The sequence below is a fragment of the Geotrypetes seraphini genome, chromosome 9 (assembly GCF_902459505.1).
Source record: "Geotrypetes seraphini chromosome 9, aGeoSer1.1, whole genome shotgun sequence".
NCBI lineage: Eukaryota > Metazoa > Chordata > Amphibia > Gymnophiona > Dermophiidae > Geotrypetes > Geotrypetes seraphini.
In genome coordinates, this window is record NC_047092.1 from 151,957,330 (window position 1) to 151,980,699 (window position 23,370).

General features: G+C 49.5%; 1 protein-coding gene across 3 annotated transcripts in view; it reads left to right on the forward strand.

Moving 5' to 3' along the window:
- The window catches only part of U2SURP (U2 snRNP associated SURP domain containing), a 221,630-nt gene that overhangs the window by 20,358 nt on the left and 177,902 nt on the right, over positions 1-23,370 (forward strand). For all 3 annotated transcript variants that reach the window (XM_033957623.1, XM_033957621.1, XM_033957622.1), the window contains exon 3: positions 20,341-20,455. In XM_033957623.1, the coding sequence (XP_033813514.1) occupies positions 20,341-20,455 (115 nt within the window). The remainder of the gene's footprint in view (positions 1-20,340; positions 20,456-23,370) is intronic.

Sequence of the window (23,370 nt, forward strand, 5' to 3'; positions counted from 1 at the left end):
CAGGGTGAGGGACTTGTGAATAACCGAATTCGTGAATCCTAAACCTACAAATATAGAGGGGGGAGTATAGTTTAATTTTCCTTATCCTTCCTTCATTTCCTCCCCCCACCCATGTGCAACACTTGGAAGTTTTGGTTATGCACCCCTTGCTGTCCCTGTGGGCTCAGAGCTGTGGCTTGCCCTCATCTTTGCTTAGAGAAAACACAGGCAGTTTACATATAATACTTCGTATATTATAGACTGCAAATAATCTATTCAGTTCCATGAGGTTCACAGTTAAAGACTAGGACAATCCCAACAAAAAAACTTAAACTAATAAGTTATCATAAAATAATATGGAGTAAAGTCAAAATTTGGATAGTAGATGTTCTAGTTCAAAAGGCATATGAGTCTTGATTCAGTGGGTTATTTAGCTCTAGTCGTGAGTTGTGTAGAAGGCATCATCTACATTTTCTTTTCTCTCTTGGCTTTGGCTCTTGCCTCCTGCATCAAAGGGCTGTGCTGTAGCCCTTTTAGTTTCTCCTACACGTGATTTGGAAGGTGTCTTTCTGGTTTAATATTTTCAGGTTTTTATCTGGATTTTGATGCTTCTTGGTGCTCCAGAGGTTCCCAGTGTTACTGGGGCTGTTCTGCCTGGGAGAAGACACAGGCTCCCTGGGTCAGAAGTCTGTAACTGGGAGGGAACCTTTTTAAAGGGCACCTACATGGCCAGCCAGTTTTAATAATGTTGATGGCTTGGGGACTATTCCCCCAATAGCAAGGCTTGCTCCTGGTTGTAACCAGAGCTTGAGCGCAGGCTGTGTGGCCCTGTGTCAGTCCTGAGGACTTTATGGAGTGCTGGCTGCATCCCCGTCATTGGAGCTGTGAGGGTCTGGGTTCTTGGACTCTCTCAGGGTTTGATTGGCAGCCCAAAGACTCAAGCATCTCTCAGGATTTGATTGGCAGCCCAAAGACTCAAGCATTTTGAATTATGTTTACATGCTTGTCTGAGGCAGGATTCTTCTCCATATCTCAGCTACTGTTTCAGCTGATGCAGGCACAGCACCAGTATAACTGTGAGTACAGTACAGACTATGGGAGAAATTTGAGGGGGGGAGGAGGAAGTGTCAAATTTCAGTTCCTTCTTACCAGCAACAGATGAATCCAGACAAGTAGGTTGTGTCCATCTACCAGCAGGTGGAGACAGAGAGCACCAACTAGAGAATGACACTGTGATTGTTACTCGTGGCTAGCTGCGGGGTAACCCGCCAAAACGGTGACCAAAAAAAAAGGTCACCGTGAGATCGGGGACAAGGCCATTTACCGCCCCATGGAGCAGTGAATGGTTAGCACGCTCGGTGAACGAGCGTTCGATCCGGCAGCCCCCTCTCTCCCGCCAGCCGGCCATGCATCTCCCTCCCTCCCTCCTTTTCCTTTACCTTCTCTTGTTGAAACTGGTGATTTCTATAAGGCTATGTGCTGTATTACAGCCGGAGCCTTGAAGTTGCGCCCCGTTGCCTGCTGGAAAAGTCTCCTCTGACAACTTCCTGTTTCCGGTTGCATCGAAGGAGACTTTTCTAGCAGGCAACCCGATGTGACTTCAAGGCTCCGGCTGTAATACAGCGCTTAGCCTTATACAAATTGCCAGTTTCGCTACAAGAGAAGGTAAGGGAAAGGGAGGGAGGGAGGGAGGGAAATGCATGGCTGGCCGGTGGGAGGGAGCTGCTGGACCGCATGAAGGGTGCTGGGGGTGGGGGAATGGAGAGGAGAAGATGCTGAAGATGGGGACGGGACGGTGAAAGGGACAGCGGGGACGGGGATGAGGCGGTGAAGAGGATGGTGGTCCGGGGATGGGGCAGTGACGAGGACATAATTTTTCCCGTGTCATTCTCTAGCACCAACATCAGCTCTGTTCTATATATAATGGTATGCTCACTGGTAATTCAGTATTCTCTATCTCTATAGTTGGATGGATGGTCTCCTCTTCTGCGCCTGGTTTTATCTGCTGGGTAGAGTGGCCTGCAAGTGGTCGCTGGATCTGGCTCTACTGGTCTCATCTAATTGGTCTCATCTAAGCTCCTATTTTGGCTATGCTAACTCAGTGAGCGGGGGGATTAGGATTTCTCTACCCGTTCCCTGTAGCCTCATTTGGTGTTTAGCCCTGCACTCTTCCTCCCTCCTCACTTAAAAAAAAAAAAGAAGGGTGAGTGACCCAGAGAGAGTGCAGTGGGTCTGGAGGTGTTCACTAGCAAAATAACCAGCCTGCTATATGTGTGCGCACTTTGGAGCTAATGACAGTGAGTATGTTGTATTGCTGTACTCTATCGTTGGTTGAGACCTCCTTCCTGCATTTTATTTCACGTTTTGTTTGGGGAGGGGGACTTAGTTTGCTATCCTCTCGGTTGCAGGAGGAACCTCAGTCCTTAATAGGTCTGTTTTTGGAGCCTTTTCTTTTGTCCTGCCCTTGTGGCAGCTGTTATGAAAAAAAAATAGTTTCTGGGTTTTGGTTCTTCTCTGTAATCTCAGGGAGAGCAGTGTCCCTCCCTCCCCTGCGGTGTATCCAGCATCTGCCACTTGAAGTTGAACTGCGGTTCTGGGTTTTGGTGGGAAGAGACTTGGCATCGTTCAACCAGAGGGACCTTCTTGCTGCACAATTTCGAGTAGTGTCGCCTTGGTGAGGCTGTCTTTCTTTCTGATGCTTCATTAGCGTTTTCCCTTCTCTACGGGGGGGGGGGGGATCTTTCGCCGGCATCTCTGGCCAATTAACTCACAGCGATAGTTTTGCTTTTAGTCAGGGCTGTGTCTTTCCGCCGGCTTCTTAGCACTCGAGCTCCAGGCTCGCAATTTTTAAAAAAAAGATGTATGCTTTATATAATCATGCTGGAGAGCCTTTCGGCAGCATAGGAAGGCAGTGCAGCATTATCCCAGGACAAGCAGGCAGCATATTCTCACAAATGGGTGATGTCACCAACGGAGCCCCGGTACGGACCACTTTAAAAGTGCATCGCCACTTTAAATCTTTAGAAAGTTCACGGTAATCCGAACTGAGCATGCGCGAGTTCCTTCCCGCCCAATGTAGGGTGCACGTTCCCTCAGTTTTCTAGTTTCCGCGGAGCTAAGAAGTCACTCATTAACAGCTCTTAGTATATTTTTGCTGCCTTCCTGCTCTCGCGGTTTTCTTTTTTTGACTTCTTAGTCATTATAGGGGTTTGTTTTTTTTTTTGTTTGTTTCTTTGGTTAAAAAAAAAAAAAGAGAATTTTTTTACTTTTTCTCTCATGTGGGTTCGACCCGCTGGGACCTTGTTCTACTTCCTCAGCCTCAACCTTTGATTTTGCTGAGGTGGTTTTACAACCTAGTATCCTTCTGGCAACAACCATTGCCTTGTCACACTGTTTCTTTGCCTTGAGATCTTTGGACACTATCACCCCAAGATCCCTCTACCCATCCATGCATATCAGCCTCTCACCTCCCAGCACATATGGCTCTTTCCGATTTCTAATCTAAGGGGATCCAGGGGTACAATTAGAGGGTTACTATACAGTACAAAAGGCTGTAAAGTAATAGAGTAGTAGAGTAATAGATCACTACAGGTCATTGACCTGGGGGGGCCGCCATGGGAGCGGACTGCTGGGCATGATGGACCTATGGTCTGACTCAGCAGAGGCAATGCTTATGTGTTAATCCCCAAATTCATTACACTGCACTTCTTTGTAATGAATTTTAGTTGCCAGATATTAAGACCATTTCTCTAACTTTTGCAGATCCTTTTTTCATGTTTTCCACTCCCTCCTTAATGTCTATTCTGTTACAAATCTTAGTATCATCCGCAGAGGCAAACCTTTCCTTCTAACCTTTCAGCAATGTCGCTCACAAACATACTGAAAAGGATCGGCCCCAGCACCGATCCTTGAGGGACTCCACTTCTCACCTTTCCTTCCTCCGAGCTAATTCCATTAACCACCACCCTCTGACGTTTGTCCGTCAACAAGTTTCTAATCCAGTTTACCATTTTGGGTCCTAAGTTCAGCCCATAAAATTTGTTCAAGAGCCTCCTATGAGTAACCATGTCAAAGGCTTTGCTGAAATCTAAGTAAATTTGGATTGGTTTATATTCAAGTATATACGGTATACAGTCTTAAATTCCCTGGTAAGGTGTTCCTCATTGGGGAGGAATCCAACCCTCTTGTATCTGCAAAATGAGCAGCTTTGGGTCTTACAGTAATTAATTGTGCATTGTTCTCTGACCTTAATGACCATCTTGGTTGATTAATGCTGAACTACCTGAGCTAGCTTTTCTGGTGTCTGTTTATAAACCTATTAGAGTAGTATCTCAGTTATCTGCCACCCACGCGTATTGGTGGATTCCGGATAACTATTTTTCTGGTTAATTGAGTGTGTGTTAGAAACCGTGTTTAACACACTCTCAATTCCACCCCTTCCCACCCTGAAGCACCAGTGCGGCAGTGGTCCTTAGCTGCAAAGCCCTCCTCCCTCCCTCCCTCAAGCCCTGAAGTGGCAGAAGCAGGCGGCAGTCCTGAGCTACGAACTCCCATCCCCAAGCACAGTCGGTCAGCAGGAGGCAGCCTCAAAACAGCCTGCTAGTGGCCTACCCTGGCAGGGCCTTTCCTCCGATGTATCACTGCCGACAAGAAGAAAGGCCCTGCCAGGGCTGGCCACAAACAGTGTGTTTTGAGGCTGCTTCCTGCTGACTGACTGTGCTTGGGGAGGGGAGTTCGCAGCTCAGGACTGCCGCCTGCTTCTGCCACTTCAGGGCTTGAGGGAGGAGGGCTTTGCGGCTCAGGACCGCTGCTGCGCTGGCCCTTCAGGGAGGGGAGAATTCTTAGCTGCTTGGGGACTTGAGAGAGGGAGGATTTCTGGCTCAGGACACTGCTGCTGGTGCTTTGGGTTACATTTTTTATTCCCACTGGTGGTGGTTTGTTTTTTTTTTTTTTTGCCGGTTGTGTGAGCGTTCCGATTAACTGAGAACTCTACTGTACTGAAGAAGGCTTTTTCTCAGGTATATTAATCTGGTTCTAGTAACTACTTGTAGTTTTGGCATTAACATACTTACAGGATCCTGGCTGCACCACCTGTTATACTGGTGATGTCATCAAAATTCTCCCTCAACTCTTCTCCATCTGCTGGTAAGGGGACATAGCCCATTATTCTGGACCGGTCAAACAGGATTCAAAGAAAGAAAATAATCAGGTAAGAGTAAATTACACCTTAAGAACATAAGAATTGCTACTGCTGGGTCAGACCAGTGGTCCATTGTGCCCAGCAGTCCATTCACGCGGCGGCCTTTAGATCAAAGACCAGTGCCCTAACTGAGACTAGCCTTACCTGCGTACGTTCTGGTTCAGCAGGAACTTATCTAACTTTGTCTTGAATCCCTGGAGGGTGTTTTCCTCTATAACAGCCTCCGAAAAGCGTTCCAGTTTTCTACCACTCTCTGGGTGAAGAAGAACTTCATTACGTTTGTATGGAATCGATCCCCTTTTAACTTTAGAGAGTGCCCTCTCGTTCTCTCTACCTTGGAGAACAACCTGTCTTTATCCACTAAGTCTATTCCCTTCATTATCTTGAATGTTTCGATCATGTCCCCTCTGTCTCCTCTTTTCAAGGGAGAAGAAGCCCAGTTTCTCTAATCTCTCACTGTACGGTAACTCCTCTAGCCCCTTAACCATTTTAGTTGCTCTTTTCCCTAGCAACAGCAGCAGATGAATCCAGAGACCAATGGGATAGCTCACATCTACCAGCAGGCGGAGATAGAGAAACTGATTAACAGGTGGTCCTATTGGCTTGCACTCCTCCTGTTTATCCAGTATTCTCTATCTCCCAGCAGGAAAAGGTCGCTATTCAACTAGCTCCTGAATTCTGGCTGTGACTGGAACTTTATTTTCTCCTGTTGAGATTTTCTCTTCAGAGAGACAGGGGTGTCCGGCTGAACGGTGCCGGCTTTAGGGGTTATACCTGGGCCCCCCCAGGTCCCTGCCTCACCCTCCCTCCATTGCTAGAGGGTCTAACTGGATCTCAATTTTTTTCTTCTTTCCCTTCTCTGTAAAAAAAAAAAAAAAAGAGACCACAGTTGCTACATTCTGCCATGCTTTTGCTGCAAACTGGCTTCAACCAGCCCTAACAAGAAGCTTGTGAGTATGTCTGGCTTTTACGGTTGTTTGAACTTCAGGTTCTGTTTGGGAGTTCTAGTACTGTGGGTTCGGTCATCGTACATTTAAGGTATGGATATTTTATTGAGGCTAGGTTTTATGACTAGAAATCCTTGGAGGGAGCCGGGACTTCCCGCCCTTTGCATGCACGCGCTTGGTTTCCTTGTTGGTTACAGCGCGGCAATAGCGGTGCGATTTCATGCTCGTACTTGTTCTCATTGTTGGGTTTCAGTGCAGCAGTAGTCCTGTTTATTCTGAGGCTCTCTTTCATCGATGTTTGTCACGGCCATGTGCAGCTGATTGTGCAGGTGCCGGTTTATAGCAGCATGAGATGGGACATGTTTTTTCCGGCGCTGTGGGCCGTTCTTCTGGTTATTCCCCGAGTCTGATTTTCTTTCTATGCAAGCTGCGGCAGGGTAAATTTTGCGGGGCTCGAATCCGACTATGTTTCTAGGAGCGTTGATGCAGCGACCACGTGTCGGCGAGAATCAGGCGTGCGCTTGGGTCTCCGGCAATGGCAGGAGAGCTGCAGTGTTCCGGTAGTTTGTTTCCAGCTGACTTTGGTCAGGGTATGCCGGGGCTTCTCTCCTTTCCGGTTCAGACAAGTTGTATGTGTTTCACCAGCTTTGGGACAAGCTTGGGCAGATTTATATGTCTATGTCTGTGTTCCTGCTGTACTCCCTTGAAGGAAGCTGCTTGTTTAATCGGACTCTGGGGTTAGCACTCAAGGGGTTTACCAGAGAGACTCTGACCTGTGCTAGGTCACCCAGTCTTGGTTTGTCCCCGGACTGGGGCGACATACGGCAACTCACAGCACGGTGAGATCAGCAGTAAGATCTGTATTTCACACAGGTATCTCATTGTCTCTCTTGGGGTCCTTGCAGATTGAGCCTTTGTCTGTTGGTAACTGTCTTTATTTAGGCCTCTGTGCTAAGCTGCATGTGTCTAGTAGTGGCACAGGATATATATGCCTAAAGGTAGTACAAACAGCTTCCAAGTTCGGGCTGTCTCTATGGGCATAATGACACTGCGCATCTTCCTGCGGCCAGGACTCTCTTTCTCTATTTCTGAGGGGGCCTGGACTTCAGATTTCCATGCTTATCACGCTGGTTTCTCCTGTCACCATTTTCTCGTGGCACATGCTAGACGGGCCCCCCGACCAGACAGGAAGGGCTGTACAGCTTCTTTTAACCAGGAGCCAGTTACCTATTCTATCAAACCCGCGGAGGATCACGCGCTATGTGGCTGTTAGCCTCATCCCTGAAGCTCTCATTAGCGATGTGAGCTTTGTCTGATACCTGTAAGGATGCTGTTGTTTTCCACGGGGCGGTAGATGCAGCATCTTGATTGAGTCTAGTACGTATTCACTTTAAAGGACATACGTATTTCGCTCATGTTGCATGGGGTTAGTACTGTTTTCATGGTTCCAGTATATTCCTCTTTACATTGTGAAACTTGATCTTTCCAAGGAGAATCTTCTTGCAGATCCTACAGTCTCATCCTGCCATTCCCTGACCTTCTGCACTTCATTCTGAGGGGATCTTGACTTCTTCCAATGACTCTTCAGGCTTTCTCATGAGGGAGAGGACGCTATAATGTCAGGTCAGGGGGCTGTGAAGATTTTTCAGGATGCTTGCATCTTTGCATCCTCCTCAGGTTTCCAGTTCGTTCTCGTTTTGTGTTTCCCTTTTCAGTGTTACTGGTCCTCAGGACAGTTCTTGTAGTTCTTCGGGAACTAAGGGACGTTGTTCCACTTACTGCATGGTGCCCGAGACGGGGGCATTGAGCAGGCTGGATCCCATACTGCTGAATTAGTTTCTCGGGGTTACACATTTCTGCAGACAACCTGGGAGTATATTTACATTATCCCAGGAAAAGCAGGCATGATATTCTCACATGTGGGTGACGTCATCTACGGAGCCCCAGCGCGGACAGCTTTTCAAGCAAACTTGATTGAAGTTTCAAGTTTGCTATGCTGCACCACGCATGTGCATGCCTTCTTGCCCACTAGAGGGCGCATCCCCACCTCGTGGTCCTCAGTTCAGTTTTTTCTGCGGAGCCAGAAGCCCTGTGGAAATTGTGCTCTCTCTTTTTTTGCCTTCTGACACCACGTCTGAGTCGTTTTTCTCGGTCGCTGTGCTTGCTTTATTTTTTTATTCGTTCATGTGTTTGTTAATCGTCGGAAAAAAAAAAAAAAAAAAAGATTTTTCGTTCGGCTCCGGGGGCTCCCGGTAGCCGCGGCTGCGGGACCTCGTTCCGTTCCCGTCCGTTTTCGATTTCATGTCCCGTCCTTTGACGGGCTTTAAAAAGTGCACCCGGTGCGATCGGCTACTCTCTCTCACCGATCCCCACCGGTGGTGCTTGCTTTGCCTGGGTCCCGAGCACCCCACCGATTCCTGTCCCAGGTGCTCGACTGTTCAGCCAAGAACTCTCCGTCGCCGTCGTGCCAGAATGGCGGAGCTCTTTGCTGTCGACCCTGCGGAGCAGGCCTCGACGTCGGCCTCGGTTTCGGCCCCGGCCTTGACCTCGGCCTCGACTCCCTCGGCCTCACCGAGACATCCTGCTTCCTCGAAGCCGACGGCCTCGACTTCGAAGTCAACGGGGGGTAAGTCCTCTCTTCCTTCCTCAGCTCCAACTTCAAAGAAGCCATCCTCGGGATCCTCGACGGGGGCGGGTGGGTTGTCCTCGGCCCTGCCCCCAGCGTCGAAGTCGGGTGCCCCGCGGGAATACTCGAGACCAAGGTCGCCCTCGAGGGAGCACCCGCCGGCCCCGGATCTACATTACATTACATTACATTAGGGATTTCTATTCCGCCTGTGCCTTGCGGTTCTAGGCGGATTACAATATAGAGAATATCTGGGACATTCCAGTAGAATTACATTTCAGGATAGGAGTAAGTTACAGGAACAGTGAAGAGTTTTGATATTACAATTTCACAGAAGATATTACTTATTACAGAAGATAATACATATAGCAGAAGATAATGCATTTTACAGAGGTAATACATGTCAACTCGATCAGTTAAGTCGGATGTAGTGTAGAAGAGTTACAGTACATTCTTGATCACAGACAAAGAGATAATATGGATGAGTGATTCCGAAGTCGTTGATTGGGAACTCATTGGGCGGTGGTTAGAGTGATGGGAGATATTTTTTGAACTGTAGTGTTTTTATTTCTTTGCGGAACTCTTTTATGTCTGTTGTTTTGGTCAGTAATTTAGAGATGTCAGAGTCTATTTTGGCTGCCTGTGTCCCCAGGAGGTTGTCGTAGAGTTTCTTACGACAAGTACCGTTGAGTGGTGGATAGGTGAAGAGGTTCTGTGTTCTCCTTTTTCTTGGTGGGTGGTAGTAGTGAAAACGGTTATTTAGGTAACTGGGTGCCGTGCCATGGGTTACTTTGAAAATGAGACAGTAGAGTTTGAATTGTGTTCTTGCTTTTATTGGTAGCCAGTGAGATTCTAGGTATGCATTGGTAATGTGGTCGTATTTGCTGAGTGAATATATGAGTCTGAGGGCTGTGTTCTGGATGGTCTGTAGTTTTTTTATTGTGTTGGTCGGGCAGGGTAAGTAGAGGCTGTTGCAATAGTCGACGATACTTAGTACCAGGGATTGGACAATGATCCTGAATTGGTCTTTTTTAAAGAATTTTCTGATTTTTCTTAAATTTCGCATTGTGAAGAATGCTTTTTGGGTGATTTTTTGGATTTGTGTTTGCATTGTACAGCATCTGTCTAAGTGTATTCCAAGGATTTTGAGGGAGTGCTGTATAGGGTACTTGATTGAGTTTACTTCCAGTTCTGTTAGGGATGGTGTTTTGTCTTTCTCTAGTAATAAGAATTTGGTTTTGTCAGAGTTTAGCTTCAACTTGTGATCTATCATCCATTTATCCACTGTTTCCAATGTAGTTTTCAGGCGTTCTGTGGAGATTGGGTTATATATGTCGAATGGAAGGAGGATGGTAATGTCGTCCGCGTAGCTGAGAGAAGTAATATTTTGGGCGTCTAGGGTGGTGCCTAGGGAGGATATGAATAGGTTGAAGAGTGTGGGAGAGAGGGGAGAGCCTTGTGGTACTCCACATGGATTGGACCATGGTTCAGATAGAATGTCTTTAGATTTGACTCTGTATGTTCTATTTTTGAGGAAGCCTTTGAACCAGTTATGAACTTTACCTGAAATTCCTATTGCGTCTAGTATTTGGAGGAGTATGTAGTGGTCCACAAGATCGAATGCAGCTGATAGATCAAATTGGATGATTAGCAGTTTGTTTCCTTGGCTGAGGTGACTTCGAGCTATGTCTAGTAGAGATACCAGTAGAGTTTCAGTACTGTAGTTGGTTCTGAATCCGGATTGGGATGGGTGTAGGATGATGGCGGTGCCGGCTTTTCAGGACTTGCTCCGTGCCCTCATTACCTCGGAGCTGTCCGGCGCCTTAGCGCACCTGCAGCCGGCTTCGGCCCCGAGTGCCCCGGCTTCGGCGGCCTCGGTCTCGGTGCCCTCGACTTCGGCCCCCGGGGTGGTTCCGACCCCGACCTTGCCCTCGACCTCGGTCGACCAGCCGGAACGGAGTGTACGGCCTCGGGACAAGGTGCGGAGAGTTCGGAGGATCTCTTCCACTTCTTCCTCGTCGAGGTCCTCCCGGGGCTCCTCGCCCTCGGGTCAGCCTCGGGCGAAGCGCCGGCCGAAGAAGCCCAAGCGTTCTCGCGGGTGTCCTCGGAGGCGCGGTCGCTCCTCGTCGACCGGGGCTGAGACGCTACGTGTCTCGGAGCTCCGCCTCGATAATCCGAGGTTGTTCCGTTCCTCCGAGGGAGGGTTGTCGAGAGACTCCTCGCCGAAATGGAAGGGGCAGACTCGGTGCCTTGTACCCCGGGGACTTCACACAGAGGTTCCTCGGGGCATAGGCGGTCCCCGACCCCGTCGAGATCGCTCGGGGCGGCCTCTTGGGGCTCGGGGTCTGGTAGGGAACCTCGTTATTCCCGTGAGACTTCCCCTTCCTTTTTGGAGACGCGGGCCTCTCGATCGCCCTCCCCTCCGTCCAAACCCTCCTCTTTTTCCAGATTTGTGCTTGATATGGGGAGGGCCTTGGACCTGGATCTGGTGTCTGGTTCACAATACACCAAGGAGTTTTTGGAGGAGCAGGATTTACCTTCTCCCCCGAGGGAGACCCCTCGTCTGCCTCTTAATAAAGTCCTCCATCAGACCTTCCTGAGGAACTTGGACTCCCCTCTTACAGTCACAGCGGTTCCATCTAAAATGGAGTCGAAGTACCGTACCATCCCATGTAAGGGCTTCGAGAAGGCGCAACTGTCTCGCCAGTCGTTGCTGGTGGAGTCGGCGTTAAAGAAGTCCCAGCCTTCTAGGGTCTCCGCTGCGGTCCCTCCCAGGAGGGAAGGGCGGACTTTGGACAAGTTTGGTCGCCGCCTCTATTCCAATTCCATGATGGCGGCCAGGGTCCTTAATTATGCTTTCACTTTTTCATCTTATCTGAGGCAGATGGTGAAGGCATTACCCCGTTATCATGGGGTCATGCCGGATTCCCATAAGGGGGACTTTGGTAAATTTATGGCCAACTTGTCACAGCTGCGCCTATACCTTTTTCATGCGGTTTACGACGCATTTGAGTTGGCCTCCAGAGTCTCCGCCTTTGCAGTAGCGATGCGCCGTCTCGCATGGCTCCGAATGGTTGATATGGACCCGAACTTGCAGGAGCGCCTAGCCAATCTGCCATGTGTCGGATCGGAATTGTTCGATGAGTCCTTGGAGGCGGCGACCAAACGCCTGTCCGAACACGAGCGCTCCATCGCCTCCTTGGTCCGTCCTAAACCACGGGTAACACCGCAGAAGCCATTTAGACCTCCGCCGCGGCGATACCCTCAAAAGTCTACACCAGCATTCTCGAGGCCTCCGCCCAGGCGCCCACCGCAGCAGGGCAGAGGGGCCCAGCCGAAACCTCAGACGCAAGGGGCGTCTAAGCCGGCGCCGTCTTTTTGACGTGATGAGCGGATGGGGTGGGCCCCCTCCGCACTCTCTCCGGACCCCCTGCCCATCGGGGGCCGGCTGCGGGCCTTTCATTCGGCCTGGACTATGATCACGTCAGACGCTTGGGTGCTCCGTCTCGTCTCCGAGGGTTACTCGCTAAACTTCTCGGCCACGCCACCGGAACAACCGCCGGGGGCATCTCTTTGCAACCGAACCCAGCTTCCTCTTCTACTCTCAGAAGCCAGGGCCTTGTTGAGCCTTCGGGCGGTGGAACTGGTCCCCCCACACCAACGGGGGCGGGGGTTCTACTCCCGTTACTTTTTGGTCCCAAAGAAGAACGGGGACTTACGCCCCATTTTGGACCTCCGGAAGCTCAACAAGTTCCTGGTCCGGGAGAAGTTCCGTATGTTGTCGCTTCCGGTTCTCTACCCTCTGTTGGAGGAGGGGGACTGGATGTGCTCCCTAGACTTGAAGGAAGCGTATACTCATGTTCAGGTGCATCCCACCTTCCGCAAGTTCTTACGGTTCCAGGTGGGGGAGTTGCACCTTCAGTATCGTGTCCTCCCCTTCTGGCTGTCCTCGTCTCCTCGAGTCTTCACGAAGTGTATGGTGGTAGTCGCGGCTGCCCTGAGATCTCAGGGGCTGCAGGTCTTCCCCTACCTGGACGATTGGCTGATCAAGGCATCATCCCGGGAGGGGGTTATCTCAGCGACCCGACAGACTATCATCTTCCTTCAACGTCTGGGGTTCGAGGTGAATTTTCCCAAATCGCAGCTGTGCCCTGCTCAATCCCTTCAGTTTATCGGGGCCGTGCTGGACACGGTTCACCTTCGTGCATTCCTTCCCTCTTCGAGGCTGGAGGCTCTGCTTCGACTGTGCCGTCAGATTTCGCTGCAGCGCTCCGTCTCAGCACACCGGCTGATGATTCTACTCGGCCACATGGCATCGACGGTTCATGTCACACCGTTTGCCCGATTGCATCTGAGACTCCCTCAGTGGACCGTGGCCTCCCAGTGGCGTCAGGATCGAGACCTGCTCTCCCTTCCTGTAACAGTGACTCCTTCCTTGAGACGCTCGCTCCGTTGGTGGACCAACTCTTCCAATCTTTCCGGGGGTTTGCTCTTTCTCGTCCCTCCACATCGCAAGGTCCTGACCATGGACTCTTCGGAGTACGCGTGGGGGGCTCACCTCGACGGTCTGCGGACTCAAGGTCTATGGTCTGCGGAGGACCGTCTTTGTCACATCAATGTGTTGGAGCTTCGCGCCATTTTTCTGGCAGCTCGAGCGTTCTGCCATCTGCTGCGCAATCAGGTAGTCCTGGTACGGACGGACAACCAAGTGGCAATGTATTATGTAAACAAGCAAGGGGGGACGGGCTCTTGGTCCCTGTGCTGGGAAGCCTTGCGCCTTTGGGAATGGGCGGTCTCCCAGAACATCTTCCTGCGGGCGGTTTACATTCAGGGAGAGAAGAATTGTCTGGCCGACAAACTCAGTCGTCTTCTCCAGCCGCACGAGTGGTCGCTCAACTCCCGAGGTCTTCGACCGCTGGGGGACTCCTCAGGTGGATCTGTTTGCCTCCCCGGAGACTCACAAACTGCCCCTCTATTGTTCTCGGATTTACTCCCAGGACCGTCTCGAGGCCGATGCCTTCCTTCTCGACTGGGGAGGGAGGTTCCTTTATGCGTTTCCTCCTTTTCCTCTGATCTTGAGGAAGTTGGTTCATCTCAAGTCATCCAGAGCCACTATGATTCTCATTGCGCCTCGTTGGCCTCGTCAGCACTGGTTCTCCCTGCTCCTTCAACTCAGTGCCAGGGAGCCTCTACTTCTGCCTGTTTTTCCCTCTCTGCTGTCTCAGAGTCGGGGTTCGCTGTTGCATCCCAATTAGAGAATGACACGGTGAAAAAATTGGTCCCCGTCACCGCCCCGTCCCCGTCTCACCATCCCCGTCACCGCCCCGTCCCCGTCTCACCATCCCCGTCACCGCCCCGTCCCCGTCTCACCATCCTCTTCACCGCCCCGCCACTGCCACCCCATTCACCGCCCCGTCACCGCCACTGCAATCCCATTCACTTTTCTTTATTTACGTATAAAGGAAACATTCTTTAAAACTTTAAAACTTAGTTAAATATTAGTTAATAACTATACAAAAACAAAACACGCAGAGAAAAAATTAATTAATATAAATTCTCAAAACTGACACATTTTGATCACTAAATTTAAAATAGTTATTTTTCATACAGTTTTTCAATCACTAATCTTCCACCACCCCTGGGGCTAGCAATGCAAAAACAAACACGACATGTACTTTAAATGCTTACAATGTTAGCCTATATGGTAATTAGACGCGGCCGCTGTACCTAATCGCGGCAAAGATCTCCCTGCCGTGATTAGCATAGTGACCGCGGCTACGGCTGCAAGTCTCCCCTCCCCCCAGCGATCACGGCAGGAGGGCACCCAACCCCTCCTGTAGACCCCCCCAACGGCCCTCCCGACAATCGCAGCAGAAGGGTACCCAACCCCTCCTGCCGGTTCTCCCAATGGCCTCCCCTAAGATCGCCGGCAGGAGGGTGCCCAACCCCTCCTGCTGGACCCCCCCCCCAACGAACCCTCCCACCCCGGAACCCCCTTAGTCTTACTTTCCAAGTTGGACCGGATGGCTCCTCACACGTATGGCCAGCAGGCTTGCCTCCGTCCAAATGAGGCGGGCCCGCCCCTACCCTGCCCAACCCACAGGATCCTAGGGCCTGATTGGTCTAGGCACCTAAAGCCACTCCCGCTATAGGAGGGGCCTTAGGTGCTTGGGCCAATCAGGCCCTAGGATCCTGTGGGTTAGGGAGGGGAGGGGAGGGGCGGGCCCGCCTCATTCGGACGGAGGCAGGCCTGCTGGCCAGACGAGCGAGGAGCTGTCCGGTCCAACTTGGAAAGTAAGACTAAGGGGGTTCCGGGGTGGGAGGGTTCGTTGGGGGGGGGGGGGGGTCCAGCAGGGGGGGTTGGGTACCCTCCTGCCGGCGATCTTAGGGGAGGCCATTGGGAGGACCGGCAGGAGGGGTTGGGTACCCTTCTGCTGCGATTGGCAGGAAGGGTTGATCTGACAAATGAGGAGCACGGTGAAACACAGGTAAATAGCGGTTCCTAGAAGGGGGTACATTGGCCCGCGGGGACAAACCTGTTCACCGTTTCCGCGGTCGGTGAATGGCCTTGTCCCCGTCACCACAGCGACTGCTAGTTTTCTTCCCCGTTTTCGGCGGTGACCCGCGGCTTAAATGCGGTGGCCGCGGGTAAACCGTCACCGTGTCATTCTCTAATCCCAATCTTCAGTCATTACATCTGACGGCTTGGTTCCTTTCCCCCTGACTTCGGTGTCTGTTTCTCAGTCGGTCAGGGAGGTGTTGGAAGCCTCGCGCAAGGTCTCGACTCGGCTTTGTTATTCCCAGAAGTGGACCAGATTTTCATCCTGGTGTTCCTCGCACCATCTGGATCCGAGTTCGGTTCCGGTGTCTTCGGTTCTGGAATATTTGTTGCATTTGTCCAAGTCTGGGCTAAAGACGACTTCCATTCGGGTGCATCTCAGTGCTATTGCTGCTTTCCATCGGCATCTCGAGGGACGTTCTCTCTCTCTTCATCCTCTGGTGGTTCGTTTCATGAGGGGTTTAGTGAATGTTAATCCTCCTCTGAAACCTCCTCCTGTGGTTTGGGATCTTAATGTGGTCTTGGCTCAGCTGATGAAACCTCCTTTTGAGCCGATTGACAAGTCTCTTCTTAAGTTTCTCACTTGGAAGGTGATCTTTTTACTTGCGCTCATGTCTGCTCGTCGGATTAGTGAGCTGCAGGCTTTGGTTGCGGACCCGCCCTTTACTGTGTTCCATCATGACAAGGTGGTTCTTCGCACCAATCCTAAATTTTTACCTAAGGTTGTGTCTGATTTCCACCTCAATCAGTCAATTGTTCTTCCGGTGGTTTTTCCGAAGCCCCACGCTCATCCTGGGGAGGTGGCGCTTCACACTCGTGACTGTAAGAGGGTGTTGGCTTTTTATCTGCAACGCACCAAGTCTCATCGGAAGGTTCCTCAATTATTTTTGTCCTTTGATCCTAATCGGTTGGGACGTCCTGTTTCCAAGCGCACCTTGTCCAACTGGTTGGCTGCTTGTATTTCTTTTTGCTACGCTCAGGCTGGTCTCGAGCTGCATGGTCGGGTTACGGGACATAAGGTCCGAGCGATGGCAGCTTCTGTTGCTTTCCTCCGGTCTACTCCGATGGAGGACATCTGCAAGGCTGCCACTTGGTCTTCGGTTCATACTTTCACCTCCCACTACTGTCTGGATACGTTATCCAGGAGTGACGGCCGGTTTGGCCAGTCAGTTTTGCGAAATCTGTTTTCCTAAATTGCCATCCTCCCACCTGCCCTTTTTTGGTTGGCTTGGAGGTCACCCACATGTGAGAATATCATGCCTGCTTGTCCTGGGATAAAGCACAGTTACTTCCCGTAACAGGTGTTATCCAGGGACAGCAGGCATATATTCTCACAACCCGCCCTCCTCCCCGGGGATGGCTTCTTTGCTGGATATGGAACTGAGGACCACGAGGTGGGGATGCGCCCTCTAGTGGGCAAGAAGGCATGCACATGCGTGGTGCAGCATAGCAAACTTGAAACTTCAATCAAGTTTGCTTGAAGAGCTGTCCGCGCTGGGGCTCCGTAGATGACGTCACCCACATGTGAGAATATATACCTGCTGTCCCTGGATAACACCTGTTAGGTAAGTAACTGTGCTCTTTCTCTATGGACTCCAAATCGGCACTTGGTTTGCCTGCCTCTCTTGGAGCAGTGCTTTTGATTTTGGCACATGCCATTTCACTTACCCAAGGCTTCACGAACGTTTTAGGTGATGTGGGCGGTGGTACCGTTTTGGCGCTACCAGGCGATTCATGTAATTTCTTCTTGACTGCATGCTTGATTCGGATGACTTCCAGTTGGGCCATTTGACTGACACGAAAAGGGTGGTATCTTTTCCTCAGTTCTTTACACGTGCATCTTCGAATTTGCACAGCGTTCTTTTCTCCTGTACTATTTATAGGTATATCGGGGTGATGTTTTTATTCATATAGGAGAGACATGTGTTTCTTTCCGGAGACTTGGGTGTGGGGTCTCGGTCTCAGATTGGTATTCTTCTTCGCTTACCATCACCAAGAGTATGGGATTCTGTACAGTTTCTGGGATCCATATTGCTGACTCCACTGGGAACTTCGGCTTGCTTTCCCCTTCTTACGCTACAGCAGTCGCTTTTGTTCCAGTGGTTCCCGGTATCTCAAGGCTCCAATTATTTGGTATGCTCCACCTGCATCGCTCTGTATGATTTGGTGGCTCAGCGCGATTTCTCTTTTCAAGGCATGCCTCGGTCTTTGCTGGACTAGCTCATGACCACCGACCATCCTGGGCTGTCGGGTTGGGGGGCTCGGTGGCTTCCATCCTCAGCTCCAGGAGCCTGGTCTTCAGAGGCGACTCAGTACTTGTTCATTCTTCTACTCTTGAGCAGGGTCAGGCTACCTTTCTGGAGCTTCAGATCATTCTTCCGGATTGCCGCTGAGGGTCCTTTTGGTCAGTATTAGGATGGGGGTATTTCTCTACAGCTTGGGCAGTAGGTGTTGTACTCAGTTGGCAGGTGAAGTTGGTCTGCTTCAATGGGTGGAATCTCATCTTCGTCTTCTGTTGGCAGATCCTTTTATGGATCAGGATAAGAGTTTGGATAGACTTTCTCTCCGCGGAATCTGAGCATGGCCCATTTCTTGTATGTTACAGTGTACAGCACTGTGTACGCTCTGGAAAGTGTGCATGTTAGTAATAGTGTAATCTTCTGCATCCTGGATATTGAGATTTGTGGCTCAGGCGTTCTATCTCTTTTTATGGACGTGAGATCTCCTGGAACTAGACCTGATGGCCTCGTCTCTCAATTCTAAGCTTCCTAGCTTCTTCGGCGGGCCCAGGGAGTGGGAGTTAGAGGGGGTAGCTGCATGGCTCCTTTCTCGCCTCTGCCTTCTCTTTTTCAGTATTTTCCGCTGACTGATGATGGCTTGGATTTGCCATCTCGAGCTCGCTTTCCGGGCACAGTATTTGTAGAATCTCTGGATTGGCGGCGCCATCCTTACTATGCGGATTTGATGAGTCTTTCGACAGCCGGACTAAGAAGTTTCCTGGTATCTCCGGCTTTGCTCGCCTAGGGTCCGGTCAACATGGATATTTGTACTACTTTAGTATTACGACCTAGTTTTTTTGAAAAATCTTGGCTGACGTGTAAGGGTTATGCGAAGCAGGTTGTTTCTTCTCTTATCCAGGTGCTACGGATGTTTTCTCCTGTGGCTTCTGCTTCATTTTGGAGGTTTTTCCTTTCTTGGGTGCTTCTTAACGTTTGAACCACTCCAGAGTTCCTTTTTGGCACAAGTGTATTGCCGAGGGCTTAGCGTTCAATTCCCTTCAGCTTCTAGTGCCATTCTTGGCTTGTTACAAGGGCTAGGTATATTGCTCTTCGCTTACTTCTCAGCTTCATGTAGTTCAGTTCCTAAACAGAGTGCGGTATATTCATGCGCCTCTTAGAAAGCCCGGTTTGGAGTACAATCTTCACGTACTTCTCAGTTTACCGAAGGCTTCATTTCATCCTTGTCTTTTGGGACTCTAAAGGGCTGTGCCGTTGAACATGGGGTTTCTTGTGGCTATGGCTTCAGCTCTGCAGTTTTCTATGTTGCAGGCCTTGTTCAACGGGGATTCCTATTTCTGATTTCCGAAATATGGGATCTTTCTAGGGGAGTGTCATCCTTTCTTTTATGTCATGCTCGCTTTTCCTTCCTTCTTCCTTGGAGGAGAAATTGGGAGCAGTGCTTTTATTCACTGCATTTTTTGATATGCATGTAGCGTTCTCCGCGAGCTCGGTTTCTAACGACTTTTAGTTGTTTATATCTCCTTTTTGTATTCTTCAAGGGACGCCTCAAACGTATGGCGGCGTCCGAAGCCTCCATCGCTCAATGGGTCCAGGAGGACATTCTTTATGCTTGCTTGCTGGCAAGGAAGCGGTTGGCGAAAGAACTTCATGACCATTCCGCCGGAGCGATGGCTACTTCTTGGGCTCGGCCCAGAGGTTTTTTCCATGGAGGAGATTTGTCTCGCGGCTAATTGGTCTTCCGAGAGTGCTTTCTCTCCGCATTTCTGCTTGGATGTGGGGGCGCATGCGGTAGGGGCGTTTTGTGCTTCGGTTGTTGCGGAGGCGGCGTTTGCTTCCCACCCAGATTGAGGATTGCTTTGCTACATCCCATTGGTCTCTGGATTCATCTGCTGCTGTTGCTAGGGAAGGAAAAATTATGTTCTTACCTGTTAATTTTCTTTCCCTTAGACGCAGCAGATGAATCCAGAGCCCCACCCTTTCTGGATATTGTCTCTCGGTTTTTTCTTTTGCAACTTTCGCAGTTTGTTATTATGGCAGGTTGTTTTCTGTATTATTGCATTTTGAGATTTGTTATGGGAAAGAAGTTTTTTACATGCTATGCCTATTGATGGTCATGGATGCTTGGGTAAGGAGCTATACTGGATAAACAGGAGGAGTGCCAGCCAATAGGACCACCTGTTAATCAGTTTCTCTAACTCCGCCTGCTGGTAGATGTGAGCTATCCCATTGGTCTCTGGATTCATCTGCTGTGTCTAAGGGAAAGAAAATTAACAGGTAAGAACATAATTTTTCCTTCTGGACCCTTTCGAGTAGTACTGTGTCCTTCTTCATGTATGATAACCAATGCTGGACACAGTATTCCAGGTGAGGGCATACCATGGCCCAGTACAACGGCATGATAACCTTCTCCGATCTGTTCGTGATCCCCCTTCTTAATCTTTCCTAGCATTCTGTTCGCCCTTTTTGCTGCCGCCGCACATTGCGCAGTCAGCTTCATTGACTTGTTGACCAGTACTCCCAAGTCTCTTTCCTGAGGGGGTCTCTCCAAGTACTGCACCAGACATCCTATATTCCTAAATTAAGCAAGTAAGATGTTCTATAAACTTTATTTTGGTGAGTACACGTGCTTCCTCTGTGTTTACAAAAAATGGTAAATCTTTCATACATGTAGGATTTGAAATAAATGAATTGAAAAAAATGGAACCTTGTGTAAAAGAACTTGCATGTGTGATTTGTTTTTGTTTTTAAATTTTTCATCATAGTAAAAGCTATTTACTTTGTCTGTATAGGAGGATGAGAAGGCAGCTGCTGAGATCTATGAAGAATTCCTTGCTGCTTTTGAAGGAGGAGATGTTAGTAAAGTGAAAACATTTGTAAGAGGTGGAATTGTTAATGCAACTAAAGGTAGGTGACCTTTGGATCCATGACTTGGAACAGTTCTATTCAGTAAGAAATAGAGACGATAAATGCAGTTTTTTTGTTTATGTAGGATATGAAGTAAGATGTATACTTGCTGAAATTTTCTGCTGTGCAATTTATCTAAAATTCTGCATAGTTGGTAGCAATAGTGGTGCTGAAATTTGCAGAGCTGTGGTGTTAGTGCGTCAAACCTTCAACTTAGAGTGCTTTTTTTTCTACTGTCCGACTCATTCTGGTGCAATGTATCTGGGAGTCCTGAATATAGGTAATATTCCCCAAATCATGAGTTGTGTTGCAGAGGGATAAAATTTACATTTCTCATCAGCTGCAGATGAATTCAGAGATGGTAGAAGCACATGGTAGAAGAGTCCTGAGCACATGGAAGAACAGTCAGCGGAGAGTGTGCTAGCAGGAAGAAGTAGAGAGCGGAGCAGAGAAGGCGGTGCTAGCAGGGGAAGAGGCGAGAGCTAACTCCGCCCATCCCTGACGTCACCAGCCAAACTCCCCCCATAAAAGGGGATGAGCTAACGGCATGCAGCTGTTCGGCGCGCGGCGAAGGCGAGCGGCAAAGGCGCTCGCCTTAGCAAGAGCTCCTTTGCGAAGAGCCTGAAGAAGAGCCAAACTACAGAAGACAACGATACCAGACAACGATACCTTAGGGCAGGGGTCTGCAATCTTTAAGACATAAAGAGCCACTTGGACCCGTTTTCGAAAAGAAAAAAAAACTTGGAGCCGCAAAACCATTATAAAACAAATCTAACACTGCATATATTGTTTCTTATCTTAATGCTATATACAGGATCATGCAGTTAGCTGTCAATCTGAAGAAAAAAAGGACTTTTTCACTTAACAATGTAAAATATATTTTTGCACATTAATAGCTAATTAAAATATTTAATTTAGCTGGTTAATGGGATTTTTGCTCCTGAACCTCAGTGCACAGTGTCTGCACATCAGGGCTGTAAGACGTCACCTTCATTTTCACACAGGCTTGCAAGCTGTCATCACCACCATTACTGGGCCAATAAGTACCTCCTCTTCATGTCCCCTCTGTATCTCTATCCTTATTCAGTAGGTCCTGCTTACCCTTTCTCTTCTTTGTGTCACTATCTCCATTATCCCAGGACAAGCAGGCAGCATATTCTTGACTGATGGGTGACGGCACCGACGGAGCCCCGGTACGGACAATTTTAGAGTGATTGCACTCTAAGAACTTTAGAAAGTTCTAGCTAGGCCGCACCGCGCGTGCGCGAGTGCCTTCCCGCCCGACAGAGGCGCGTGGTCCCCAGTTTTCTTAATTCCGCGGAGCTAAGAAGACGCGTGTTTCCAACGGCTGTTGGAAGATTTTTTTCTTATCACTTGCCTTCCCGCTCGCGCGTATTTTTCTTCTCATATTTTATTTTCCTTCTTTTTTAATTATCGTTTGTGTAAAAAAAAAAAAAAAAAAAAAAAATCGTTTTATTTTTCATTTTTTTCGATCTGCCCCGGCGGGGCCTGTTGGCACCATCGAAGCCTCGGGCTTCGATTTTGCTACAGCAGTTTTTCCCTTCATGCCCCCGTCACCGGGTTTCAAAAAGTGTCAGCGGTGTGCACGCCCTATCTCCCTCTCCGACCCGCACAAGTGGTGCCTCCAGTGTCTGGGTCCGGACCATAGGGCTGAAATCTGCACCCGCTGTAGTTCTTTACAAAAAAGAACGTTAAAAAATCGTCAAATTCAACAGCGGATCCTTTTCGGTACCGCTATGGAAGTTACACCGGTATCGACGTCAACGACTTCCTCCAAATCGACTCCGAATGTCTCGGCACCGCAAGATACACCGCCGGTGTCGACTCCTGTAGGTAAGCCGGCTAAGAAGCCTTCCTCTACTGTTCTAGGCCCGCCAGTCGAGCATGCAGTGAGCCAAGTCCTGCAGACTGAGCGCCGGCCCCGTAAGCGCTCCGCTCCCATTGAAGTCACTGCCTCGGCATCGACTTCACCTGAGCGTCGAGCGGCACCGAAGGTACCGAGCAAGAAAAAACCGGTACCGGTGCCATTGGGACCAATGTTGGATGAGCGCATTGCCTCTATCCTCCAGGTCCAGCTTAAGGAGCAACTCCAACACTTGCTCCCGGCTCTGTTGACTCCGAACCTTCCAGTATCGGTACCGACTGAGCCTTCGGTGCCGACTGTCGATCAGCCTCTTTTATTGACATCGACTTTATCGGCACCGCACAAATCTCTATCCATGCCTGTTCTGTCAGCGGAACCGAAGCGGCGTACTACTCCTACGATTTCTGACCCGGTACCGTTCTCTGAACCCCGTACCGTACTACACTCCCCAGGTACCGTCTCCACCCGTTCAGGGAAATCGGTACGCAAGACTAAGCATACTGAAACATCTACTCCACTTTCCCAGGGCCGTTTCCAATCGGTACGGGACCCTGACTTGTGGGACGACTCGGATGATCCCCTCGGTACCGAGGAAGATTATTCATCTGATGAGGATGATCCATCGGTGCAGGATCCTGCTGCTAAGCCAGAGCACTCCTCCTTCACCAAATTTTTAAAGGAGATGTCAGACACCCTTTCTATTCCTTTAGAGTCTGACTCTAAAAAATCCAAGGCATTTCTGGATGCTTTGGATTTTGACCAACCTCCTAAAGAGTTTTTAAAGTTGCCCCTCCATGACATCTTGAGGGAAACTTTTTATAAGAATCTGGAAACTCCTTTGACGATTCCAGGAGCCCCAAGAAAACTGGAATCTCTTTATAAAGTGATTCCAATTCCAGGATTTGACAAACACCAACTTCCCCATGAATCTCTGCTGGTGGAGTCAACCCTAAAAAAATCTGCAGGAGCTAGTGTATACGCCTCTGTCCCTCCTGGCAGAGAAGGAAAGGCCATGGATAAATTTGGGAAA